This window comes from Nipponia nippon, unplaced genomic scaffold, assembly GCF_047370975.1.
Source record: "Nipponia nippon isolate SJK-2023a ecotype South Korea unplaced genomic scaffold, ASM4737097v1 scaffold_14, whole genome shotgun sequence".
NCBI classification, from domain to species: Eukaryota; Metazoa; Chordata; class Aves; order Pelecaniformes; family Threskiornithidae; genus Nipponia; species Nipponia nippon.
The window spans coordinates 13,037,432-13,060,404 of NW_028262330.1; the positions used below are offsets into that span (position 1 = coordinate 13,037,432).

The 22,973-nt window shown below is 43.9% G+C and overlaps 1 protein-coding gene across 2 annotated transcripts in view; it reads left to right on the forward strand.

Annotated features, from left to right (window-relative positions):
• The window catches only part of SHISA6 (shisa family member 6), a 264,335-nt gene that overhangs the window by 218,505 nt on the left and 22,857 nt on the right, over positions 1–22,973 (forward strand). For both annotated transcript variants that reach the window (XR_015703346.1, XM_009463421.2), the window contains exon 4: positions 19,154–19,216. Coding sequence is in view for 1 of the 2 variants with exons in the window: in XM_009463421.2 (XP_009461696.2) it covers positions 19,154–19,216 (63 nt within the window). In the remaining variant the exon portion in view is untranslated. The remainder of the gene's footprint in view (positions 1–19,153; positions 19,217–22,973) is intronic.

A 22,973-nucleotide genomic window follows, 5' to 3' on the forward strand; every position in this document is an offset into this window, starting at 1 on the left:
CCTGACAGCCCTTTTGGTGAAGAAGTTTTTCCTAATATCCAAGCTAAACTTCCCCTGGTGCAGCTTGAGGCCGTGTCCTCTTGTGCTATCACTTGTTCCTGGGGAGAAGAGACCGACCCCCCACCTCGCTACAGCCTCCTTTCAGGCAGTTGCAGAGAGCGATGAGGGCTCCCCTCAGCCTCCTCTTCTCCAAACTGAACAACCCCAGCTCCCTTGTCTTGTTCCAGCCTGTGGAAGACAGGCAGAAGTGAAGCCGGTTTGCAGAGCATGCGGGTCCCTGGGGTTAACCTGCACCCTGGCAGAGCAAGTCAAGGGGATGCAGGACCACTTTGTGGAAATGACATATGTCCCAGAACCACCGATCCACAGCATAACCCCTTTGCTTTGGCCACCGACTCCAGGCAGAAGCTTTCCTGTGACCCTGCTGCCACACGGAGTGCTCCAGGCTCTCCTCGCGATTGCCACCTCAGCCCACAGGCAGTGTTTGTGCAAAGTCCTTCTTGGGTAGGATGGCAAATCTGGGGCTTTGGCACAGCCTGAGCATTCTGGAGGGACTGCACTGCACAGGGGGACTCTCATTCCTGGATGTCAGGGCTGCAGACATCCTTGCCAACATCCCTCCTGGGAAAGATTTGGGAGGAGGAGGGAGAGATGAGATCAGACTTTCAATGAACTTTCCCTGATGGAAAAGGCAAAGCAATTACATTAGCCCTTCTGGATTGTGCTCCTGCTTACCAGAGTGCAGGGCTTTCTCTTTCAAATGCAGATGAAAGCACTGCCTGGTGCCTTTCCCTTGGGGGATTTCAGGGTGGGTGAAAGTGGTGCGGAAAGGGCTGTCCTCAGAGACTGCTGTCCCTTTTTCTGCAGGCTGCCAGAGCACCCTTTTGGCTTTTGGGGTACAGCAGAGAAGACAACAATGTGGGGCTGCTCTGCCTGGAGAGCAACTGGGAAACATCTGTGTTCAGTGCACTCCAGCGCTGGGGCCCACCACAGCTCCCCAGGCTGAGCTAAGGGGAGTGATACCTGGTTTGCTTTGCAAAGCCCTCTTAGTTTTATGGGTGACAAGTAGCCATAGCAGAGTAATGTAGAATAATGTAGAAATGTGTGACTGTCCCAGGAAAGTGGCAGCCCAGGCCAGGCCTGGCCATGGAATGGTCTGAACATGGTAAATGCATTGGTCTGGATGTCAGGTGGTCCATGTAAGACATGTCACCTGCAAGAGAGGGCTGCAAGGCTCCTGGCAGTGACATCCACGGTTGCCTTGCAGGGTCCTTACAGAGTAGGGCTGACAGTACCCCGGGGGAGCCCAGTCTGCAAGGCCGTGGATTTGCACAGAAGCTGCTCTCAGCCATTGCAGCTCAGCTGAAACCTTGCACCAAAACTGAGCAAGAAAACTACTGAGCAAGCAGATGGGGAGTGTCTCTTAGAGCCCAGATACTCTTGCCTCTAACAGATGTTGGCTCAGATCTGGGGCAGCCCCTTCCCTTCAAGGACACCGATCTTCCATTTCTGTCCAAATGTTTACTGCTGTATAATCCTTGGAAGAATTTTTTTCTCCATGCCACACCTAGTGCATGCTGCTGCCAAGTCTTTTTTCCCCATACACATGCCCTAAGCCAGGCAGATGGGCAGAGACACATGGCTGGAGTGCATCACATGGCAGAGAGGAGCTTGCCATCTAATGGGCACTTCTTTGCTGTGCACCTGCAACTGGATTAGGACTGCTTTGCACCACAAAGCAGCTATCAGCCATGTTGAGGCCCTGACCCAGGAGCTGTGAAACATGATCACAGCTGAAATGTTTCTATTTATGAAAGCCGATCACATCAAGTGCATCCGTTATTGAGGAAAGGCTATTGGTCAGCTAATTTCAGCTCACAGCCATCTATGCAGCCTCACTTTTCTAAGCCTGTGGGTTTTCAATGCTTAATGCAACAAATGCAGCTTCAGCCTTGCCTTCCATTGCCTTTGTACAATGCTGCCACAGTCCTACGGTCAGCCAAAACAGGGGACTGATCCAGTTATGAAAAAACAGTTTTGGTTGATCAGTGCCCCAGTCTAGTTTAGCTCCCCACACACTGGCTCAGTATGAAAAAGTGGGGAGACAGGACTGTAGGAGGAAAAAGAGCCAGCAGTGCCACCATAGCATGACACCAGCTCAGTCCCTCCAGGCACAGAGAATCCATGTTGCCCCCAACCCCCCCCCCCCCCCCCCCGGCTGCTATGTATCACTGACTTTCACATAATAAATGGTAGACATTTTTTGCCATAGCACAGAGTCTCAGGCCTTTATCTGTATTTCTCCAAGGAACTGCATTTCTCCAGTGGAATTGGCTTTCCTACATTTAAAGCTGCAGCTGGAGATGATCTGGGTAAAAGAAACTAGGATAAATACATATGGTGCTAAGCAAAAGTAGTGTTCAAGGAAGGAGAGCCCATGTATGGAATTGCAAAATGGTCACATGAAATGAGGCTGTCCTTGTATTTGGTAGAACTTCCCCAGCCTGATTTTGGAGAAATATCTCTCTTCCTCCAAAGGGAAATGCTCCAAAAAAGAGCCTGGGAAAGGAAATTGCAAGGAAGAAAGTTGTCTCCAATTTAGCTGTTAGCCAGTTCATTTAAGAGGTCTTGGCTGGCAGGCACTGGACACCTTGATAGCTTTATGTACAAAATGCTTTTTGACAGCATCAAATTGGTGTCATAAAAACAAGGTGTGAGGAAGTCAAGGTTCTCCTGAAGATGCCATGTTAAGTGACACTGGCCACCAGCACACTAATTTTCAAATGTTTTGCACAAGGAAAGCAGCTGGAATCACTAGCTCAGACAGCATGAGCTTCCCAAGCTCTGAGATCATGATGAACCATGTGAACTAGGGGATGGGAGAAGGGTCTCAGAGGGACTTGGCAGTAGGTCTGGTGGACCTGTGGTTCTGTTATCAGTTGTGTGTCAGTACATTGGTGAGATCTACCTCATTAAGCAGATCGTGCCCATAGTCTGGCCAGCAGTATTAAGGAGAGGATAGGGTCATCCTGGCTGTACTGAGGCACATCCACGAATGTTGTATGGCATATTGAAGGTGATCAGTGCCAAAGGCATGTCCCCCTCCCCTTACTGCTTACACTGAGTACCTCACATTTTCCCCCAGGAATAGCTTCACACACTCATGGCTTTCATGACCTGCAATTGTTTGGTCTTTGACAAAGACCAGGAGTAACAACAAGTATTTGGCTCTAAGTTTTTTTAATTGTTTCAAAATGGTTGTAGATTCTGTATAGGGATTTTAGATAGCATCACCTCCTGCTCAGGTTGCTCCTCCCTGGCTGCCCAGGAGCTAGGTCTCCACTTTCAGAAGTGCCTTCCCAGTAAGTTTTGCAGCTCATCTCTTGGTGCGGAGGGAGTCACCTTCCTCAAGGGACATGCTTTGCATCTGGACTACACACACTGCAGTGTGTCAGCACCATCTGGACAGCAACTTACCACAGCATTGAAGGGGGAAAGCAGATGGAGAGTAAAACAAGGAAAAGGGAGAAGAAAAAAGGCCTTCTCTGCATTGGGAAAATGTCCTGCACACTATTATTGTACCTTGCAAGAAACCACTTTGCTATTCAGGGAACTTCTCCCCTTCCTTCTCCCAGTTTCTCAGTCCAAAAAACAGGTAAGGGATTTCCCCCAAGCTCTAGAGGCCTTTTGGAGTCAACAGGGAGAAAGAGGGATGTCTGCATATCTACAGCGTGACTTGGTGATCTGCTTTGGAACTTGGATGAGAAGAAGCATGGGCTCACAGTGTCTGTCTCTGTGGACCTTGAAAGGAGTCCAGACCAGCACAGGGGAGATGGCCACGTTTGTTGTGTAAATATCATTCCAGATGTCTGCTCATGGGATTACTCCAGAAAAACATGCTCTCACGTAAATTCAACCCTTAACTTACTGCATGCTTATTATTTACATGAGTGCTATAGAGGGGAGCTTGCACAGGGTGGAGGCATTGTGGTCAGTGTGGTTTTGCAATCAGTCCTACCATCCTGGCACACCTTGCTTGACTTCATCTGTAGTTCAGCTTTCTTTGTCTCCTATTTCACATCTTTACTGTCCCCCCTCTCCAGGAACAGCCCTCGCAATAAGCAGTGATGTCAGTGATTGCTAGAGATCCCATGTCTCACGGGTATTTGACCCAAAGGCTACAGCCAGGACTGCTTGCCATGTTCAGAAGGATGCAATCAGACTCCTTTGCTTCATCTGAAATGCTTTGGTCCAGCTGGGCATGGATTTTTCTCCAGCTCCAGGTGGTCCTTGAGCCATTATTGAACTAGGTAGTTTTGCAGGCTTTCAGAGAACAGAGTTGTAAGGCTTGAGAAAACTGTCTAGCTTGGACAAATAATTTTTCTTATTGAAATGTAGTTGTGATCTTTACTCTGAAGACACAAGCCATGTGCTTATGAAAGTTTTGTTCCTGTAGCAGCTTCACATTTGGACCAGAATTACTGAAGTAAACCAGTCACTTAGCACACCACCGCAGTCCTTTCAATCTGATGTAAACATCATTCACCTCTGAAAGGGGCAGCTGCATCCTCGTTCCCATCTCCATCTGCTCACCTTGCCTCCCACCTTTGTACAGAAAGTGAGATCAGGAACCTGATCTAGCTGGAAACTAACCTGGGTGAGAAAAACAAACAAACAAACAAAAAAAGCAGAGAGAATTCTCTGCAAGATCATATATACACTAAGACAGGCACAAGAGAGGCAGGAGAATCACGTGGCTGAGGGTTGAGGAGGGAGCAAGACCACCTCCTTCAGTAGCATCACACATTTATGTCCAATTAATATGACCACAGAACTGCTTTGCTTGGTCTTGGTGAGCTTGCTGCAGAAATAAAATAAAAAAAACAATTAAAAAGCTATGTTCCAGCAAGCATAGCTGAGCATCAAATTCACTAACATAAGTATTCCCATGGAAGGCAGTGAGTGAGTAAATAAATAGAAATTGCTTTTACCTACAGGAGAGTAGTTCATACTGCTATAAATATTATACTCTGCCATATTGCCAGGTTTCAATACAGAAAGGTAGTAAATATTGCAGAAGTTACCAGGGGAGTTTCAGTATTGCCAACCACACGTGTTAAAGAAACCACAAATGAGATCTAAAAACAAATCTGAGGTTGGATTAAAAACCACAGGTTCAAAATAAATAAATGTTGATGCCTTTTTTTTTGCCTTTTGCCTTCAGGGCCTTCAAGGTGCAAAGTGCTGTTGCTGCCTCTTCTTTACAATAAAGGAGGCAGTGATCTGCCTTTAATGAAAAGACAGATGAAATTCCTATCTAACCAAATGATTCAAGAACCTGAGGCTTTAAAGATTTATGATAAAATACTACACTTCTGCTAAATCTGGGACAATTGGACACACAAACATTTGTTTCAGGGGATGCTCATTTTCTAAGGAAAGAGGTACCTGGATGCCACAACTAGCAGTGCTAATTTTAAAGATGTCACTTCAGTAGTTATCATAGGATTTCCCAAAATAAGATCTGTTTGAGCAAACCTAAGTATATGATAAATACCGTAACATCGTCAGTATAGACAGATTAATTATTTAGAGACCGTTCAATGTGCCTAGCAATTAGGTACACTGAAAACAAGGCAGGTTTTCTGGACTAGCTGGACGGGCATACAGAGAGATTGCCCGCAGCCCCTGCTTGTGTAGACCTCCACCCTACTTTCCCAAAAAAGAAAGCAAGTTCTTCCAAGCACATCCAGATTTTCTCCTTTTAAATGACTTTTTTTCCTCTTCAACAGTAATCCAATTTTCCCAATATCAAAGTTGCTCTGAGACTTACAAACATACAAAAAAAAAAAAATATTTAAAAAAATATTAAAAAAAATAGTAGCTTGTCATTTCAGCTGGTTTTGAATTGGCCAAGCAGAAAATTTCTAATTACAACATATGGAAAAGGGCTTTTAAATCAAATATTTATTTTTTTAAAAGTTAAAATAATAAGCATGCATAAAATATCCAAGGATTTGTGTTTCATACGAGGAGCATAGTACTGCTGGTGGTCAGAGCTAGTACCTCTGTCCTCAGCTCCTTCAAAGCATATGTGTCACCTTCTCCCACATCAAGTCTGATGGAATGGAAACACTACACGAACAGAAAAGGTAATTAATAGTAAAAAGCTAGATTTTAACACTGTCATATGCAGATATTTCTACAGAAGTGCTATTTTGAAAGCCACTCTTTAATGTGACTTTGGTTAGACTTAAGCAGATGCTTAAAGTTAACCATCTGCTTAACTGCTGCTAGGATTAGGGATGGATTTAAATAGAGCTTTTAGTTCTTCTTTAACATAGTGCCACTTTCTTTTTGCTTTACTAAAGCTCTTATGCCCATGGTTCATTTTAAGTGCTTGATTAGTGCTAGTAACTTCACTTATATGCTTAAAGTTAAGAATATGATCAGTGTTAGATTGTATCTGTATCTTAATTGTCTGTAAAGTACTGGCCCAAAGCCATGTTTAGCAGTTAACAAGCATGCAAACAAGTCCTGCATCTAGGAATAGAAAATGCTAGAAATCAGCAAAAGGATGAAATAAACTTCAAACGATCACAATACACACGTTCTTGTTCCTGGCCCCTAGCAGAGAGCTGTGTAATATGAAGAGAAAGTGCCTGCTTCTCTGTCCAAATGCCTTGAGGCTGGCCATGTCTTGCTGGCAGATTAAGAGCAAGCGAATTTCTATGACTTGAGAGTGATTTAAAACGAGGCGACGAGTTAAGAGTCTGCTTATCTTGATTATCATGTTGGTTATAACATGGCACATTTATCACTCCTAAGCCAGAACAGAGGCTGGAAAAGCCCTACTGGACTCTGGCCTGCTCCATGCAAGCTGGCAGCCCACCCTCCTCGCTGTGGTCTCTGAGCATCCTCCTGTAATGCCCTGGGTGACAGGACAAGCACCTATTCTGAAACATTTGGTTCCATAGGAATCCAAATAATTTTTTTTTTTCTGTGAATTATGCTTGGAGTGTAAGAAGCAAGGAGGCTTCTGCTTTTAGATTTCTCCTAAATCCTGTGTCTTTTCAATATAAAGAGAGAGTAAGATGGGACAGCCAGGCACCCCTGGCTGTTTCCTAGGGTACAGCAGTGAACAGGGTCTTTGACTTCTGCTCTCAAAGTGGAAGTGCAGTCCAGCCCCACTAGACTCACTGGAGAGCCCTTCTTGCACTGATTTCATCCTCACTTTTTGTTTCTCTTTATACTTCATGAAAGAGCAAAAAACAGGGGAAGGACTTTGTGTTCCCTTTCTTTCTCCTTCCTGCCAATACCATGGGGTTAAAAACGACCATGTGTTTCTTCCAAAGGTATTAGCATAATTATCTCTCCACTCTGAATGTGCAATAGCTGGCTGTGTTCCACAAAAGATTGCATTTAACTAATCCTGCTTTAGAAACTCATACTATTTATATCTTCTAAAATCAACTTCATCTTCAGAAATACCCTTTAAAGGACACATTTTGTTCTATTCTGACCATATGTTTTCACCATGATCTGCGTATTTTAAATGTATTTCCAAAGGTTAGCATCCAGGACTGCTCCCCCAGATGCTGTTTGTGCATTGCTGTCTAATGTTAGTCATGCAGCCTGCTCAGCTGTTTGATTTTTGAGAAAACCAGTCCATATTTATCTAATTATTTTGTGTTTGGAAAGACAGTGTGAAGTTCTCAAACACAGAGGGGATTCCAGGCATTGACTGTCAACATCAGCTAAGTTTGTCCTGTGGGGTTTGCCACCAGCCATGCAGAGCTTTCTCTCCCAGAAAGAAAGTCCTTGTTCCTTCTCTTCATCTGGATTTCTTCTATTCATTTCACCACTTCTTTTCCTAATTTATGCTGGAACATGTGAGAAAGGGCAGCACTAAGTAAATTAAAATCAAAGAAAATCAGAGCAAATAAAATATGAAATGCTATGGAGAAATTTTAAACTCCAGATTGAAAGTGAGTTCAGGCATTCCCATTTGCGGGGGTGGGTGTCATTGTCGTTATTGCTCTCTAGAAGCAGAGGTGTTGCTGTTTAGAAATTCCCATGCAGTATATGTCTCTTTTCCCGAGCCTCCTGCTGGTGAGTCTAGCAGGGTTCTGCTAACACTGGAAAAAGCTGCCTTTTTTGATAGACCTCATACTCCGTTGTCTACACGGAGGAAAAAACATTTCTTCATCAAGAAAACAGCCTTTGCAAAGATGCTTCAAAAGGTATCAGTTTCCTTGGAGAGAGATATTTGGAGCTCTGTGTAACCTTTATCTTCACTGCGGTGTTGCTGGTTTTTTAAAATAACATTTTAGCCAAGATTGGGAAATATTCTTCTTGTGGTTCTGTTTTTCTGCAGGTGTACTTTTTAGATGTAGTTGCTCGAAAACAAAAGTTGTATTTTCCTCGTACCAAGCTCTTCCAAACAGTTTGATTTTGCAGTTTGGCACTTTGATGCCTTTGAAAGAGTCAGTGAGTATCTACATAAATGCACTGTTAAGGAGAAATACGCTTGTGTGTAGGGAGTTCATGAGTGGGCATGGTTTTCATGGTACTTGTTCCATCACTGGATATAAGGTGTGTGTGGGAGGAAGAGAATCCACTGTGAAAGAGTGTGTGAGTTTGTGCATGCTTTTAACAGAGGAGACATATTTTTGTGAGTGAACTTGAAGCCCTGTTGTACGAGACAGTCCTCCTCATGCTACCCATTTTTACTCAGATGTTTAGGGGAGAAGGATTATTTTCCACCTGTTTTTTGGCATAGGTCAGTGGGCCATGCTGGTTTTCTAAAGTGGTCAGACGTAAGCTCCAGAATTTCAGCGCCCATTGCAGCTGAGTATTTTCCACCTGCGACTGTACATTCACCTCCTCCTTGATTTCTTACAGTTCATGTAAGCCTCTGTCATGGTTTAACCCCAGCCAGCAACTAAGCACCACACAGCCGCTCGCTCACTCCCCCCCGGTGGGATGGGGGAGAGAATCGGAAGAGTAAAAGTGAGAAAACTCATGGGTTGAGATAAAAACAGTTTAATGGGTAAAGCAAAAGCCGCGCACGCAAGCAAAGCAAAGCAAGGAATTCATTCACTACTTCCCATGGGCAGGCAGGTGTTCAGCCATCCTCAGGAAAGTAGGGCTCCATCACACGTAACGGTGACTTGGGAAGACAAACGCCATCACGCCCAATGTCCCCCCCTTCCTCCTTCTTCCCCCAGCTTATATACTGAGCATGGTGTCATATGGTATGGAATAGCCCTTGGGCCAGTCTGGGTCAGCTGTCCTAGCTATCCTCTCTCCCAGCTTCTTGTGCACCTGGCAGAGCACAAGAAGCTGAAAAGTCCTTGACTGGTGTAAACTCTGCTCAGCAAGAACCAAAACATCAGTGTGTTATCAACATTATTCTCATCCTAAATCCAAAACACAGCGCTCTACCAGTTACTAAGAAGAAAACTAACTCTATCCCAGCTGAAACCAGGACAGCCTCCATCTCCTATAGCCTTAAAATAACAAATGAACAATACACATTGCTGTGAAGCAGTTACAGCTGCAATGCACATATCTACCTGTTGCAAAGTCACAAAGATAAAGAAGTGAAATGACCCCTGTCCCCACGTATGCTCTGCTTTTCTTCCATGAGGACCAGGTGGTACCTACATGTATGCGTCAGCATCCACATGCATGCAGCACATGCACTCATGTTACATGACTGTAGATACACATGCACACTCACATTAAAAAAACCTACCAATAAGAAACATTGTTTGTAGCAAGCTCAACAGTAAAATCATAGCTTTCCATGAGGAACTTGCTCAGTTAGAGCAAATACTTCATCCAGAGCGATGGTTTCTGCCATTTCCTTCCTTTTCTGGGTAGACTGAACTCTGCCTGTAACTATGTATAAGTACTTACAGTTTAGAAAGACTTCCATTTAAACTTCTCAATTCCATGTAAAAACAAGAGATCAAAAAGTAGCAAATGACTGAGTTGAAGTTTCCTGTGGAATGTTAACTCATACAGTTTTTAGTTATTTGATGGATATTTTCCAAATAAAATATCTGCCTTGAGCACTGCTTGGACCGAGTAGCTCTGGGCATGAGTCACTGCTGAACAGTGAAGGAGGCTTGTAGCAGTCCCAAGACGTGAGAAGCATGAGGCACCAAATGACAGCTCCAGGAGGCAGGCAGGGTAAGCACTTGACTGGCGTCCAGATGAACCGGACTTCTCTCTTGCCACTGCCACGGAGTTCCTGCAGCCAAGTCCACAGTGCAAACCCTGCTGACAAGTCTGCAGTGGCTCCAGGTGTGAGAAACACTAGCCTCCTGCCTGACCTTGCTCTGCCAGCAAAACACGGAGCAGCCATGCAATGGTGCTGGTGGTAACAGCTTTGGCTGCCCTCAGTGATGCTGCTCAGGGAGCTTCTGTCAGAGGATACTGGGGCACTCCTGGGATGCTCTGCTGATGTGGGTGAAACAACAGGGTCTACTTTGTGGGAAAGGCCTGAAGGAAACTGAGCTAGTCAGTTAATCAGAGCCTTTCAAAGTCACCTTGGTTCTTTGTTCCTTAAGTTTCAAACACCTGCAACATGATTTTCAAGATTGTTGAGCTCCAGGGAGCTGCCACAGCCATAATCAGGCAGGGTGTGCTCTAGCTGCTGTGGCCGGCAGGGTTGTGATAGAGAGTAACAAGCCTGGGATTGAACTGGGTTGGGAGGAGCATTTCCAGTCCTCCTCATCTTACCGTGTGGCCACAGGGAAGTGATTCCACCTGCCTTCATCATTTTTCCCCACATGTAAACCAGGCACAACTGCACCTGCCTTACCTTTCCCACAAAAGTTGCATGATTAATTAGCATCTGATTTATGCTTGCAAAATCCTATTAAAAATCCCCCTGTGATCTGAAAAATCTGACCTAAGTGTTCCACGGCTGTTCCTCAAAAGTAATAAAACCTTGCAGATGCAAGTACAATTGCTCTCTGGCTCAGCTTAAATTCAGGGCTGACAGACCCCACCCTACCTGCGATGGGAGTCTGGAAGCTGTTTGTGAGGCTTAGATGAGCGCTAGACGAAAGCCTGCATGGAAAATAACAGTTCCATAATCAGTGCAAGATTTGGATGGCGTGGGATACTAAAGAACAGGGCCATTCACCGCTTAATGAGGATTAAAATAACTCTTGAATAGCTGCCTTATTCCCTGAGCATCCTGTTCAATGAATGAGTCACAGGATTACAGTTGAAAAATAGGCTGAAATGGTAGAACAAAAACCTGACATAATGAATATCAATTTAAGGGTTTGGGGACAGCCTTTAATCTGGCATTTCCAACCCCTTCAACAACTGCCATGCTGACTTTACTAGTAGCTTAATTTTTGTTTTTGTCTTGTGTGCCCCTCGATACAATCCCTTTTTTAGGGGTCAGTTTGTTTGGGTATCGTTAGCCAGGTGCAGAAACACTCTGCAAGCAGGATATTCATGCTATAAAAGTATAAAGTAATTAGTTATTGGCTAATGTACATGAAAGACAGCTGGGATTTAATGATCTATTAGACTAAGTATTCATATGCTCATCACCTCTGATAAGGCACTGCAGAGTCCTGGCTGGCTGGGCAGACCTCCCTTAGGAGGGGCCCATGGGCTTAGCCTCTCCAGTTCTCTGGGGTGGCCCCCAGTGCTGGGAGCTGCTGTCTGCCACCATCTCTGTCTAGTCTAAACTAATGGGAAAAGGCTTTGCATAAAGGGTTGACACCTGCTCCTCTTGCCCACGCACCCTGCTCAGCTTTGCTTGACCAGCGTAGCAGCAGTTAAAAGACATTTGCTCAAGGGTTCCCCTCTGGACTACAAATTGTGAGTAGAAAATGCCAGAGGGGGGCAGACAGATGATAAATGGGTAGGTTTATGCTGAAAGTATTTACATTCTCATCATCAGTTTTTGGTCTGCTTTCCTCCTTGCCTTTGGGGTCTGCAGTTCTTTCAGTTACTAAAGCCTGAAGTCTTTTGTCGTATTTAAGGACTCTGGAAGATTAGCCCTTGAAAGGGATTTTCTCTTCATTAGTGCAGATGCCAAACAGTTATCTTGTCATCAGAAAAATAAACTGCTTGTTACACCCTTCTCTGAAAATCTCAGCTGGGGAATAAGGTTGAAGGTAGGCAAATGCTGAGGTTGCTGAAAAGACCAGAGGGGCAGAAGGCAACGAATTTTATTTCATAGGCTGATTGCTCCTGTTTAGTCCATTTCTTTTGTCCTGTCGACTATAGATTTCAGAGCAGTTCCCAGTGCTTTAATAAATACTGTAAAACTAATGCAAAATATTGCATGACTGTCAGAACTATCATATATCTGTAATATAGTTGGCATATATTAAAAATATCCTTGCTTTGCAGTTTTTATGAGGAACTTTATTAGGAAAGACAGGCTGGAAAATACAGCGTTTTCTTTTCTGACACTTGCTATTTTTTCCATTATAGAACACAATAAATCTAGGTTTTTTATTAACAATAAACACATACAAAATCCCTGAGACTGAAAAAATATACCCTAGAGAAGACTAAAACCAAGTACCTAAGGAAAAGGTTAAGTCCTTACACAAAAAGAATGTTTCTTAAGAGGATCTCCTGGATAAGAAGTGCAATGGGAACTCTTTGGGGCTATTTAAAGTTTTCTTCATCAGTTACCTGGGGTTTCGCACCTTGAGACAGACAATTCAGTCAGTGATTTATGCTGCAAATCAGAGCTGTCAGTCCTGACCAGGGGAAGAAGAGCTGCTTTCAATGCTGAGATAGATACCTCAGCAGATGAGGACACCTGCTTCTGCGAAGACAGGGATGAAGGGCTGTCCAGCGCTGTCCCACCCCTGGAGCTAACCCAGATGCTCTGATTTCAGTTGCCCATTAGGGGTGCTGTCAGGTCCCCCGGGCCAGATCCTGACTTGCTCTGGGCCATTGCCCAGAGACATCTGAGGGAGTTCATGTTGCCCTAATGCCAGTCGCTCAGCTACTGCAGGACCATAAAGCGCTCTCCATATTCACTGGGAAAATTATAGCTTCATGTTTTATCATCCTCTGTGGAAAAGCTGCTTGAGCTTCTTGAAATCAGTCATTAGATGCGATGACTGACACTAGACTAAGTCTTTTCAAAAATGCATGTGCACTCTCAGTGAAATTTCAGGAATTATTAGAGGGATCACTCCTCTCCATCTTCAAACAGAGGCTGGGGGCACTAAGGAGAGAGGCTCTTGGGGACGTTTAGGAAGTCACCTGAGCTTGTCTCACACAGCTGCCTGAGCCCTGAGTCCAGGCACAGCAGAAATGACCTCTTCCTGCAGGAGACAGCTGGTCTCATCATGTTGGGCTGCTGGCTCATCTGAGTATCACCTCCATGGAGAGACATGAAGAAATGTGAGGAAGCGATAGGGAGAAGAGAGACAGTGAGGACTCAACAGTGGTGTGCAGGCTTGTTTGCTTCCCTAGGTGCTGAACTTGGAAGAAGATTTCTCCTTTTCAGGGTTCAAGATATCACTGCCACCAGCAGAAGCAGGGTTCTAGGGCGTGTGGGTGCTGACACTGGTGACTGTTGGGGTGCAGGGTGGGGAGCCTGGCTGGGGACTGCTCTGGCTGAACATACTGTGCATGTTGCATGTTCAGCTGGGCCACTTCCCCGGGGCTTGTGGAGCAGCTGTACAGGCTCTCCTGCAGGGACACGGTCAGGGCAGGAGACGGGGCTGTCCTGCTCCTGTCAGCAGCAGCCTGCATTTGGGTTAGTTTCACTGTACTTTAAGCTAACACAGGTACTTACTGGTGGATCCTACCCAGTCGCACTGAGAACTTCTGGAGTGCTTAGATGGGTTGGTAGCTGCAGCAGAAAGGCCACCTCGGCCTGGCAGCAAGGCCATCTAGGCAGAAACTTGTCCCTTAGTGTTTCCCAGTACCTACAGACTTCTCTTCCTCCCTGCAGTGTCTCATCCCCTCCAACAGCATCTTCCCTTCTCCTTTCATAAATGCACCCCATCACAGACTCCCCTTCCCCATGTGGGTGAAAAGTTGTATTTCCCAGAGCAGCGGTTACTGAATTCACATATAGACCACAGATATAATCCCATGGGATGCAGCATTTTGTTCTGTCCTTACTATGTGAACCCATTTCCTTCGGAAAAAACCTGAAGCCCTTAAAACCCCTGTCTGTCCACGTGTCTTCTCCTGCATTGCAAAGGGGCTGGGAGCACTGGTTTCCCTTCTGCCAGTAAAATGTCTCATTCTTTCTGCTGGTTATTGTATCTGATCACTCCTCCAGCTATGCTCAGAAATTTCATATTGTGGTCTGGCAATTCAGAGCACTGTGAATCCTTTATTTCCCTAATGGAGTTTCCTAGTAAATAGCTTTGAACTCAGATCCTTGTCTCTACAATGGATATGCTTCTGCCTAACTAGCACTTCACAATTAACAGCATTATCTTGTTAAACCTGAAGAGGTGCAGGAAGGCTCAGCCATCATTTTAAAGCATTTTATTGCTTAGAAAGTGTTTACAATAGGCTACAGAAGTGGTAAATGAAGCCCGGTGCTGCATTCAGATGCCTGATTAGCTCAGCCACATGAAAATGCCAATAATTCAGGGTGTAACTATTTTGGATGCCATTTCTTAAGCAGTAGCCTCAAAGCACCTGAGTTTTTTTAGAGGGGAAAAAAACGGAAGGGAAGGGAAGGGGAAAAGGAAAGAGAAAGTATTTGGGGTGAAATGGAAAGCTGATCAGAATCAGAAGACAACAGTTCCTATTCATGTAGATGCAGGTGTAATTGTCCTCAGTGAAGACACAATTTCGCCCAGGAGTGAGGTTGTGAGAGTAAGTGACTGCTTTGGGGTATTCTGTGTTTTCAGGAGAGAGAAACCTCTGTTGTTTCCCTTCTGGAACAATTAATATGTTCAAGTTATGTCTGCTACTGTTTTAAATGCTTGCATTTCACACACACAAGTGTTTCCATCTCTGTGTAACCTTTTATCTGTCAGCTCCTGTAGTGTGTAAGCAACATTAGTCGACAAGGGGAAAAACAGTTTGGAGGTTTGTATGTTTTCTGCAATTTGATTTGTAAATTAGCTTTGCTGTAGCTAGGCTGGAAGTCCTTGCTGTCCTTAGTTACCCTGCATGACTGCATCCCTACACCTGGCTGAAACCCAGAGGGACTAGCCTAGGAACCACAGGCTACTATACAAAGCATGTGGAAAGATGGAGGTCTCTTGGGCAAATATATCACTTTCTAAGGCTTTCAGGAGAGAAGTGGCTGCATAGCAATTCAGTCATGCTCAATGAATTTATCAGCTGCAAATGTCAAGGAGAGGTCATCAAATAATACAACAGGCTCATTACTCACTACCTAGTTTGCAACTTTCAAAAACAGATTTAATAACTTATAAATAAGATAATAAATGGTGGGTAAAATAACCAATAAAATACGTGATGGACACCAAGTTGAACATGAGCTAGCAAGGCGCCCTTGTGGCAAAGAAGGCCACCAACATCCTGGACTGCATTTGTAGTAGTGTTGTCAGCAGGTCAAGGGAGGTGATCCTTCCCCTCTGCTCAGTACTGGTGAGAAACATCTATAGTGCTGGGACCATTGATGGGTTCCCCAGTACAGGAAAGACATGGACAAACTAGAGTGGGTCCATCAAAGGGCCAGGAAGATTTTTGAGGGACTGGAGCATCTGTTGTAATGGGAGAGAATGAGAGCTGGGTCTTGTCAGCCTGGAGAAGAGAAGCCTTAGGGGGATCTCATCAATGTATGGAAATAACTGATGGGTAAGTAAAGACGATAGAGCCAGGGTCTTCTCAGTGGTGCCCAGTGACAGGGCAAGAGGCAATGAGCACAAATTGGAATACAGAAAATTTCACCTAAACATAAGAAAAAACTTTCCTACTGTGAGGGTGGTTGAACACAGGAAGAGGATTTCCAGATAGGATTTGGAGTCTCCATCCTTGGAGATATTCAGAACCCTAATGAACAAAGTCCTGGGCAAACCACTCTAGCTGACCCTGCTTTGAGAGAGGGTTGGACTAGACAATCTCCAGAAGTGCCTCCAGCCTCAGAGATTCTGTGATTTTAGGAAAGTGGTAACAGAAAACCAGCTGTAAGAAAGAAACAGTTGTTCTCAGGCCACAGACATCCCTAATGTACACTGTACAAAACAGCTGCCTTTGCAACCAAAAACCCTAAAAGTTCTGCATAGAGAAGACGGCTCCAAAGTTGTGTGTCTGGCAGTCCCAGCAGCCCCATTGCTGGCTATAATGACTAAACACCAGTCTAACAATAATATTCAAAACACCTTTCTGCTTGACAATGTCATAAACCGAATCTGACTAAGTCTATACATACCAGCCCAGACCTTAGCCCCACACCTTTTCAGAAGCACAGAATAGCTAAGAGAATAATCAAGTCGATGATTGACAAGCCTCATGATCTAGAAATATCTACATGTGGAAGAGTTTTCTAGTAATAAATTGTTTTCTTAGTCCCACCAAAAAATACGAAAGATCTAGAAGGAGTTGAAGCCAGATGACTCAGTTAAGACCTAAAGTATATTGTGGTTTTTGACAATGAAGACTAAAAACACTGCAGCTATTTCTTTTAGGCATGTATCAGACTTACCATCACATACAGTCTTTGAAAATCAGTTACTGAAAAGGTCTGTTTGAACTCCAGAAACAATTAAAACCTAATGCAGAAATTAGTGAGCAGGATTCTGTATCATGCTTGCTGGAAACTAGATGAAAAGTGTCCCATCTGATTCCATATCTCTGAAAATCCCTCCAGACAGTTACATGGACTCCAGAAATACCCAGTTTTTTATTTGTCCCACTCATCCTCTGGTCCAGTTTTCACATTAAAGTGAAATTAGACTATACGGAGGAACAGAAACTGAAGTAAAGTCACAAAAGTAGTTACTGCAGGATTTTTGCATGATAAAAGTAACCAGCAGTGGAGGATCCAAAGGAAAATTCTAATTTAGGCAACCTGTAGGCCACTTATTCAAGGACAGTTTAGGGTCTCCTTTCAAGGTTTGCTCATCACATACTTGTAACCAGGCTAATATCCTTTCTATAATATTTTCAGCTGTCTGTGTATATAATGAGTGCCTATTTTCTAGATAGAGAAGTAAGCAAGCTAAGGTGTCCAGTCTGTTGTCATCCAAACAAATAACCTCTGATTTTAATCCTAGCTGTACACAGACATTCAGCATGCTGTGCAGGGAGATGAGTTTCCAGTGAGACAAAGTAGCATCCAACATGGACTTCTCAGAAACAAATAATATCAAGTTAATCTTACTGTTATTTTTTACCGTGTTTTGTGGCCAGGGAGAAACAGCTTATATTGAGGATCATGACCTCAGCAAGATTTTCAGCAGTTTCTGGGAAAGTAACGTGAGACTAATTTGAGAAGCATGTTCTTAATGAACCTCTATAGGGTAGATGCCATAATGGCTGACTAACCATAAAAGGTAACTAAATATCAGTAGAAGGATGAACTGATGTGGTTCTGCATTTAATCTTTTTGTTACTGGTGGAAAAGGAATTTGCTTATTAAATTTGCAGATGATATGAAGCTTGGATGACCATAAATCTATTAGAGGATGGGATTAGAATTTAAAATGTTCTTGACAAATTGGAGAAATAGACTGAAAATAAATTGATTAAATGGAGAAAAATGCTACACATTGGACTGAAACAAGAATACTAAAAAGCCTTATATATGTTGAAGAACAACTGGACAGGTTGCAGTTTTTTGGAAAAGCAATAAGGAATCATAAAGGATCATGAACTTTACATGAATCAGGAAAAGAAAAATATCATGTGAGTTTGCGTGAACAAGAGTAGATGATTGGGAAAAATCCAGCCACTCTACTCTGTACTGGTAACGTCTCTTTTCAGAAACATGTCCCAGATTGTATTCCAGACTTGAGAAGGATCTAGGTCAATCAGAGAGGGAACAGGATGCTAGATGACAATAATCAAAGGAAAAACAAGTTTTATAGGGAAACATAAAGGAAACAGCATTGTTTAGCTTGAAGAATGGTTAAGGGAACACATAGTAACAGCTTTGTCATAAAGAGTTGTTGAAGAAATAAGGGGGATTTTTTCCATGTCCCTGGTAGACAGGAAAGAAGCAATCAATCAGCCTAAAAAGCAGTAAGAAAGACGTAATGAAACAGATCTTCTAGGAAGAAAGTGAAATATCAATGACAGGTTTTTAAGAATAGCAGACTAGACATCAGACTAGCCCATCCTGCACCGGGAGCATGAGATGCAAGAAGATTTCTTGAAATCTCTTCTCACCCTACATTACTATAGTTCCATAACAGATTGTAAAGATCAGGACAAAGTGTTCGTTCCTTATTGAAGGCTTGTCTGGAAACTAAAGATGACAGAAGTTTGTCAGCAGTCACTTATCTAATGGTTTTATTACAGTGAGAAAGAGAGAAAGTTGTTTTTGAACCCAAAGGGTAGTTACTAAGCACAATGGCAGCAGTCATTCTGCCACTGATTGTTCCTCCTACTTTGCAGCATGGTGCATTTAATACTGAATGCATCAGGTCTTACAGGATTCTCACTGTTCAGGGGAGGGAAGACTACAGTCCATGTGCAGCTGTTTAACTCTACCTCCTGTGTTTATGAGGCCACTTATTTGATCTTTCCCCGTACTCACACAGGACATGGTTGTTGTGGTTGCAGTGACAGTGGGAGAGTCTGTTTTTCATGTAGTCGGGGCTAACATCCTGTAAACCTCCATGCTGGATGGAGATGGAGCAGTGGAGTAGGGGCTGCGATGTTCCAGCAGTTCCCAGGAACACACCACCGATGTCGGTATACCAGTTGTGGTTTGTTTTCTGTCCGGACATGCTTCTTACCTTTGCAGATAACTCTAATTTGCAGGCTCAGCAGAAGGGGAGCGGTTTCCCATTATCATGTTCTTCTTGCATCTGGAATTTTAAGTGAAATACATAACAGAATCTTCTGCTTTCTTAAGCATTTTCTTCTCCTTTCTTTAATCATGCTGAGATTTCCTGTGAATACTGTGAGCTGTAATTATCATCTGCAGATCAGTGGGTATGCTAAGCTGTTTCTTAAAGGGATTTTTTTTTTCTGTGAATTTCAGATGACCAAGAACAAAATTATAATCACCTGATACTAAACAGTGCCACCCAGACACCTACACATGGTAAGAAAAAACAAAGAGCAAAATTACACATGTTGTAACTTTCCTCTGCCGGCCAGTAACATTTACTGGTATCAAAGTATGTTTAATGTTAATAGAAATGTTTCTATGTCAATGATGCATGAATGATGGTTTCCATTAACATTAAACATAGGACCATATTTTTAAATAGTGAGCACAATGAAATATGGCCCAGTCTTTTATAATTTTACCTATCAACCTTGTGTTTCCCCATGTCTGATTGCTCCTTTCTCCCTTCCACATCAGCAAGGTGCTGTCAGATTTAACCGGCCAAACCAGTAAAAATGATAACAAAAGAAACGTCGATCTTGTCAGCCAAGCCACTCAACTTATAGTGCTTCTTGTGCATATTTCTAAGATAGGTTTGAAGGACAGTAAACATGGGGCAAGGGCTCCTGAGCTGACGTGATTTTGGCATAACAATATGTGGCCAGAGTTTGGGTTCACAGCTAAACCCAAGCTGTTCAGCCCATACTCGCATGGGTCTGGTTGAGATAACCTACTGAAGCCCCTGATTCACTGCACAATGTCTCTCAACTTTCTAGTATGCAGGATAGGTAAAGACCCTTAAGAGATTCAGGACTCCCCTTATCCACTTTCATAAACAGAAGTGCCTCTTTCTAAACCAGTTCCAGTGGTTGCTCTCACAGCCTTCCAAATCCCCTTTATTTTATTGTGGAAACATGATGTTTCTCTGGCCCTAGGAACTTATGAAACCCAGAGCACCTTTCATGTCCCTATGCCCACCACAGGGTGGACCAGCACTGACCTATCCCCATAACCTCAGAAGTGAGGTTAGAACCTCAGAACCTCACCTAAGGAGATCTCTGGGGCAGCCTATCACCACCATATAACCTGTCTGGTCATCCCTCTAAAGGGTGGGAGCAGCCCTTCCATAGTTCCTCCAAAGCTTCCCTGGGTTTGGTCTTTGTACCCAAACAGCTTCATATGTGTTAATACCCCTTCTGAGAGTGCTCTTGCTGAGCTCTGAAGAAACACGATTTTCATTTGTCTTACTTCTGCACATGGTTCAGCACATTTATTGGCACCTCTCTATCCAGCCCTCTTGACCTAATAAACTTGGGGATGCCCCATGTCATCCTTTAGTCAGTTTAAAGAGGTCAGACACTATTCAAAGATACTCCTTTGTTTTCCCCTTGCCACCATCTCATTCCAGCCTGGAGATGTTTCTTCGTTTCCTCAATGGCCAGAAACCCTGCCCCTCTCTGCTCAGCCATGTCCCTCCAGCTGTTCTGCCTCCTCTGCCCTAGCTCGCTCCTCCCTTTGCTTTCCTTGGCCCCAGACCCACAGCTGAGTGTGGGCAGCATGTCCCTCCCTGCATCATAGCAATCACAGACCACACAGTCAAATCACCTGCAGCTTCCTGGCTCCATCCAAATCCAGACCAGTCACTGCCACTCAAATCAGTGGTTCCCCCTGTCTCTGTGCAATCAGTCCAACCTCTGAATGAACCCCCAGGTTGTCTCTGCTTTACTCCCTCTTCTGCTGCTACGTTGTCTTGGTACCTTGTCTTGTCCTTGTTCTTCCTTGCACCCTTTACCCTTCAAATGTGATATATTCCTCCAGCATTTGCAGCTGGAACCTTCCTTCTGCTGGGGAACCATTAAGTGATGGGTAAATCTCTTCTTAATATACACTTCTTGCAGCTGTGAATCTCTGTATTTATTACTCTTTTTGTTCTGGCATTTGTTTTTGATTCTGAAACTTCATCTTGATAACTATTTTGGAATTGATTTATGGTGATTTGTGTGTTCTTGTACAGAAATTTCTACGTATCTTTGTTGCAAAAAAGGGTGGGAGAACAATTGCCCTTGAAAAGGTCACCTAAAACCTTTGGTGTGTCTCCTTCCTAGAGGGTGGGTCAGGCAGCTTCTCAGCCTGCAGGTAACTTTCACTTGTAAAACTACATTATTAGTGGGGTTTTTTTTATGTCTCCCAAAAAACACAGGAGAAACAATGCCAGCTTTAAACCTGGCAGTAACACAGGAGTATTTATTAAACCTGAATTGACAGCCTCAAATGCTCTTCAGACTACTTATTTTGTTTACTTTTTTACTTTCCTGAGAAAAAAAAAAAGAGGAAAAAGATGGAGTAATAGGGTTGAAATTTTATTGTCTCTCTCTGGTCTTACTACTTCAAATCTAGCACATGCTGGGTTCTGCAATCTGCACCAGCAGAGCCAGATGAGTCCCATTTACCTGTGTCTCTGCCCACAAGTTCTAATGTAGCTCCATCATCAGGTCTCTATTGCACTCAATAACTTGAGGTAACACGTGCTAAACCAGTTAAACTTGCCTCTGGCCCTGACAGATGCCTTTCTTTTTGTATTTGAGAGACAAAAATCAAAGCAGATACACTCATGATCTTGGATTAAAAGCTCTCCACTCATATCCTGCGTTTACTGTATCTTAATAATTTGGTTGTACAAAGTGACTTGAATTATGTGACTACAAATAACTGTATGATTCAGAGTTATATTCTATTCCTAAGTTATCCATATGGTCATGGATGGTTTTCTTCATGGTATTCATGTGTGCTGTTGCTGGTGAGCCATTGCTTGGTGAGTCTAAAAGGATATTTGGACCTTTCAAGTAAGGCATCAAAAGACCTTGCAGTATTCATAATTACTGTTGAAATTCTGAGATAGTTCAGCAATGCCACAGGTTTAATTTAATTCCCTTCCTGGGTGTACATTCCCTTCCATGGTGTACATTTTCTGTGTGATTATGCAAATTTGTAGGTGGACATGAGCTGTCTTTCTGAGCATTGTGTTCATGAGCTCAGTCCCTTAGCCTGTCTCTAGCACCCACCATGCAGTGACACCATCTGAAAGGAGCAGAAGAAGGGAAAGAAGCCAGTGTGACGCTCAAGACATGCTTTGTGTTGCACATGGCCCGAGTTCAGTTCACTCTTAAATAAAGTAAAACAAGAAGAGAAAAGTTCTCAGGCTACCAGCATAGACCAAGCAGGGCCACGGTTTTAGGTGACTTGTCACCAAACAAGCAACACTTCAGCCTGAACAGCCAGAAATCCCTTCTGTGCCTGGAGGAGCTCCCCACAGCCTCCCCCAGGGCTGCTTCACCCAGCAAGGATGCATTTGGCCTGGTATATGTGAAGGTAAGCAGGAGGATGAGAACTCAGCTGCTGTGGGCTAGTGATCTCTCTCCCATCTCCTACCATCACAGGAACTTCACAGGTTTCTTACCTTCTCCTATAATTCCCATTACAATGAGTTTCCAAACTCATACAACCCTGGGACTGAGCAGCAGAGGCTTTCCACACCCCAGTTGTGGCAGACATGGGGCCCAGGGCTCTGCAAGAGACCTGCTCATGGAGTAGGGATGAAAGCCAAGTTCCCCGTGCTCCCCTTTCCCCTTCCTGTACTGGCTAGTCCTTTGCAAAAGTAGAGCAAATGGCACCAACCCATTGGTTTCCCCAAAGGTCCTGGGAATCATAACAGGATCATAGTGTGCAGGAGTGATCCAGATGTGCAGTGGGGCAGACATTCCACCAAACAGTGTTCTGGGAACAACCTGCTGTAACCCTATCAGAAGCATTGTCTCTGTTCAGCTGAGAAAGGCGGAGGATAGTAAACATCTCTTTCCATGAACTGATGCTACCTGGTTGCCTATGTCCTGCTCCCTGCAGATGCCACTGTGATAGGCCCTCTGTGAATGCACGTAATGTCTATCAGCTCCATATGCAAGCACACCTTTCT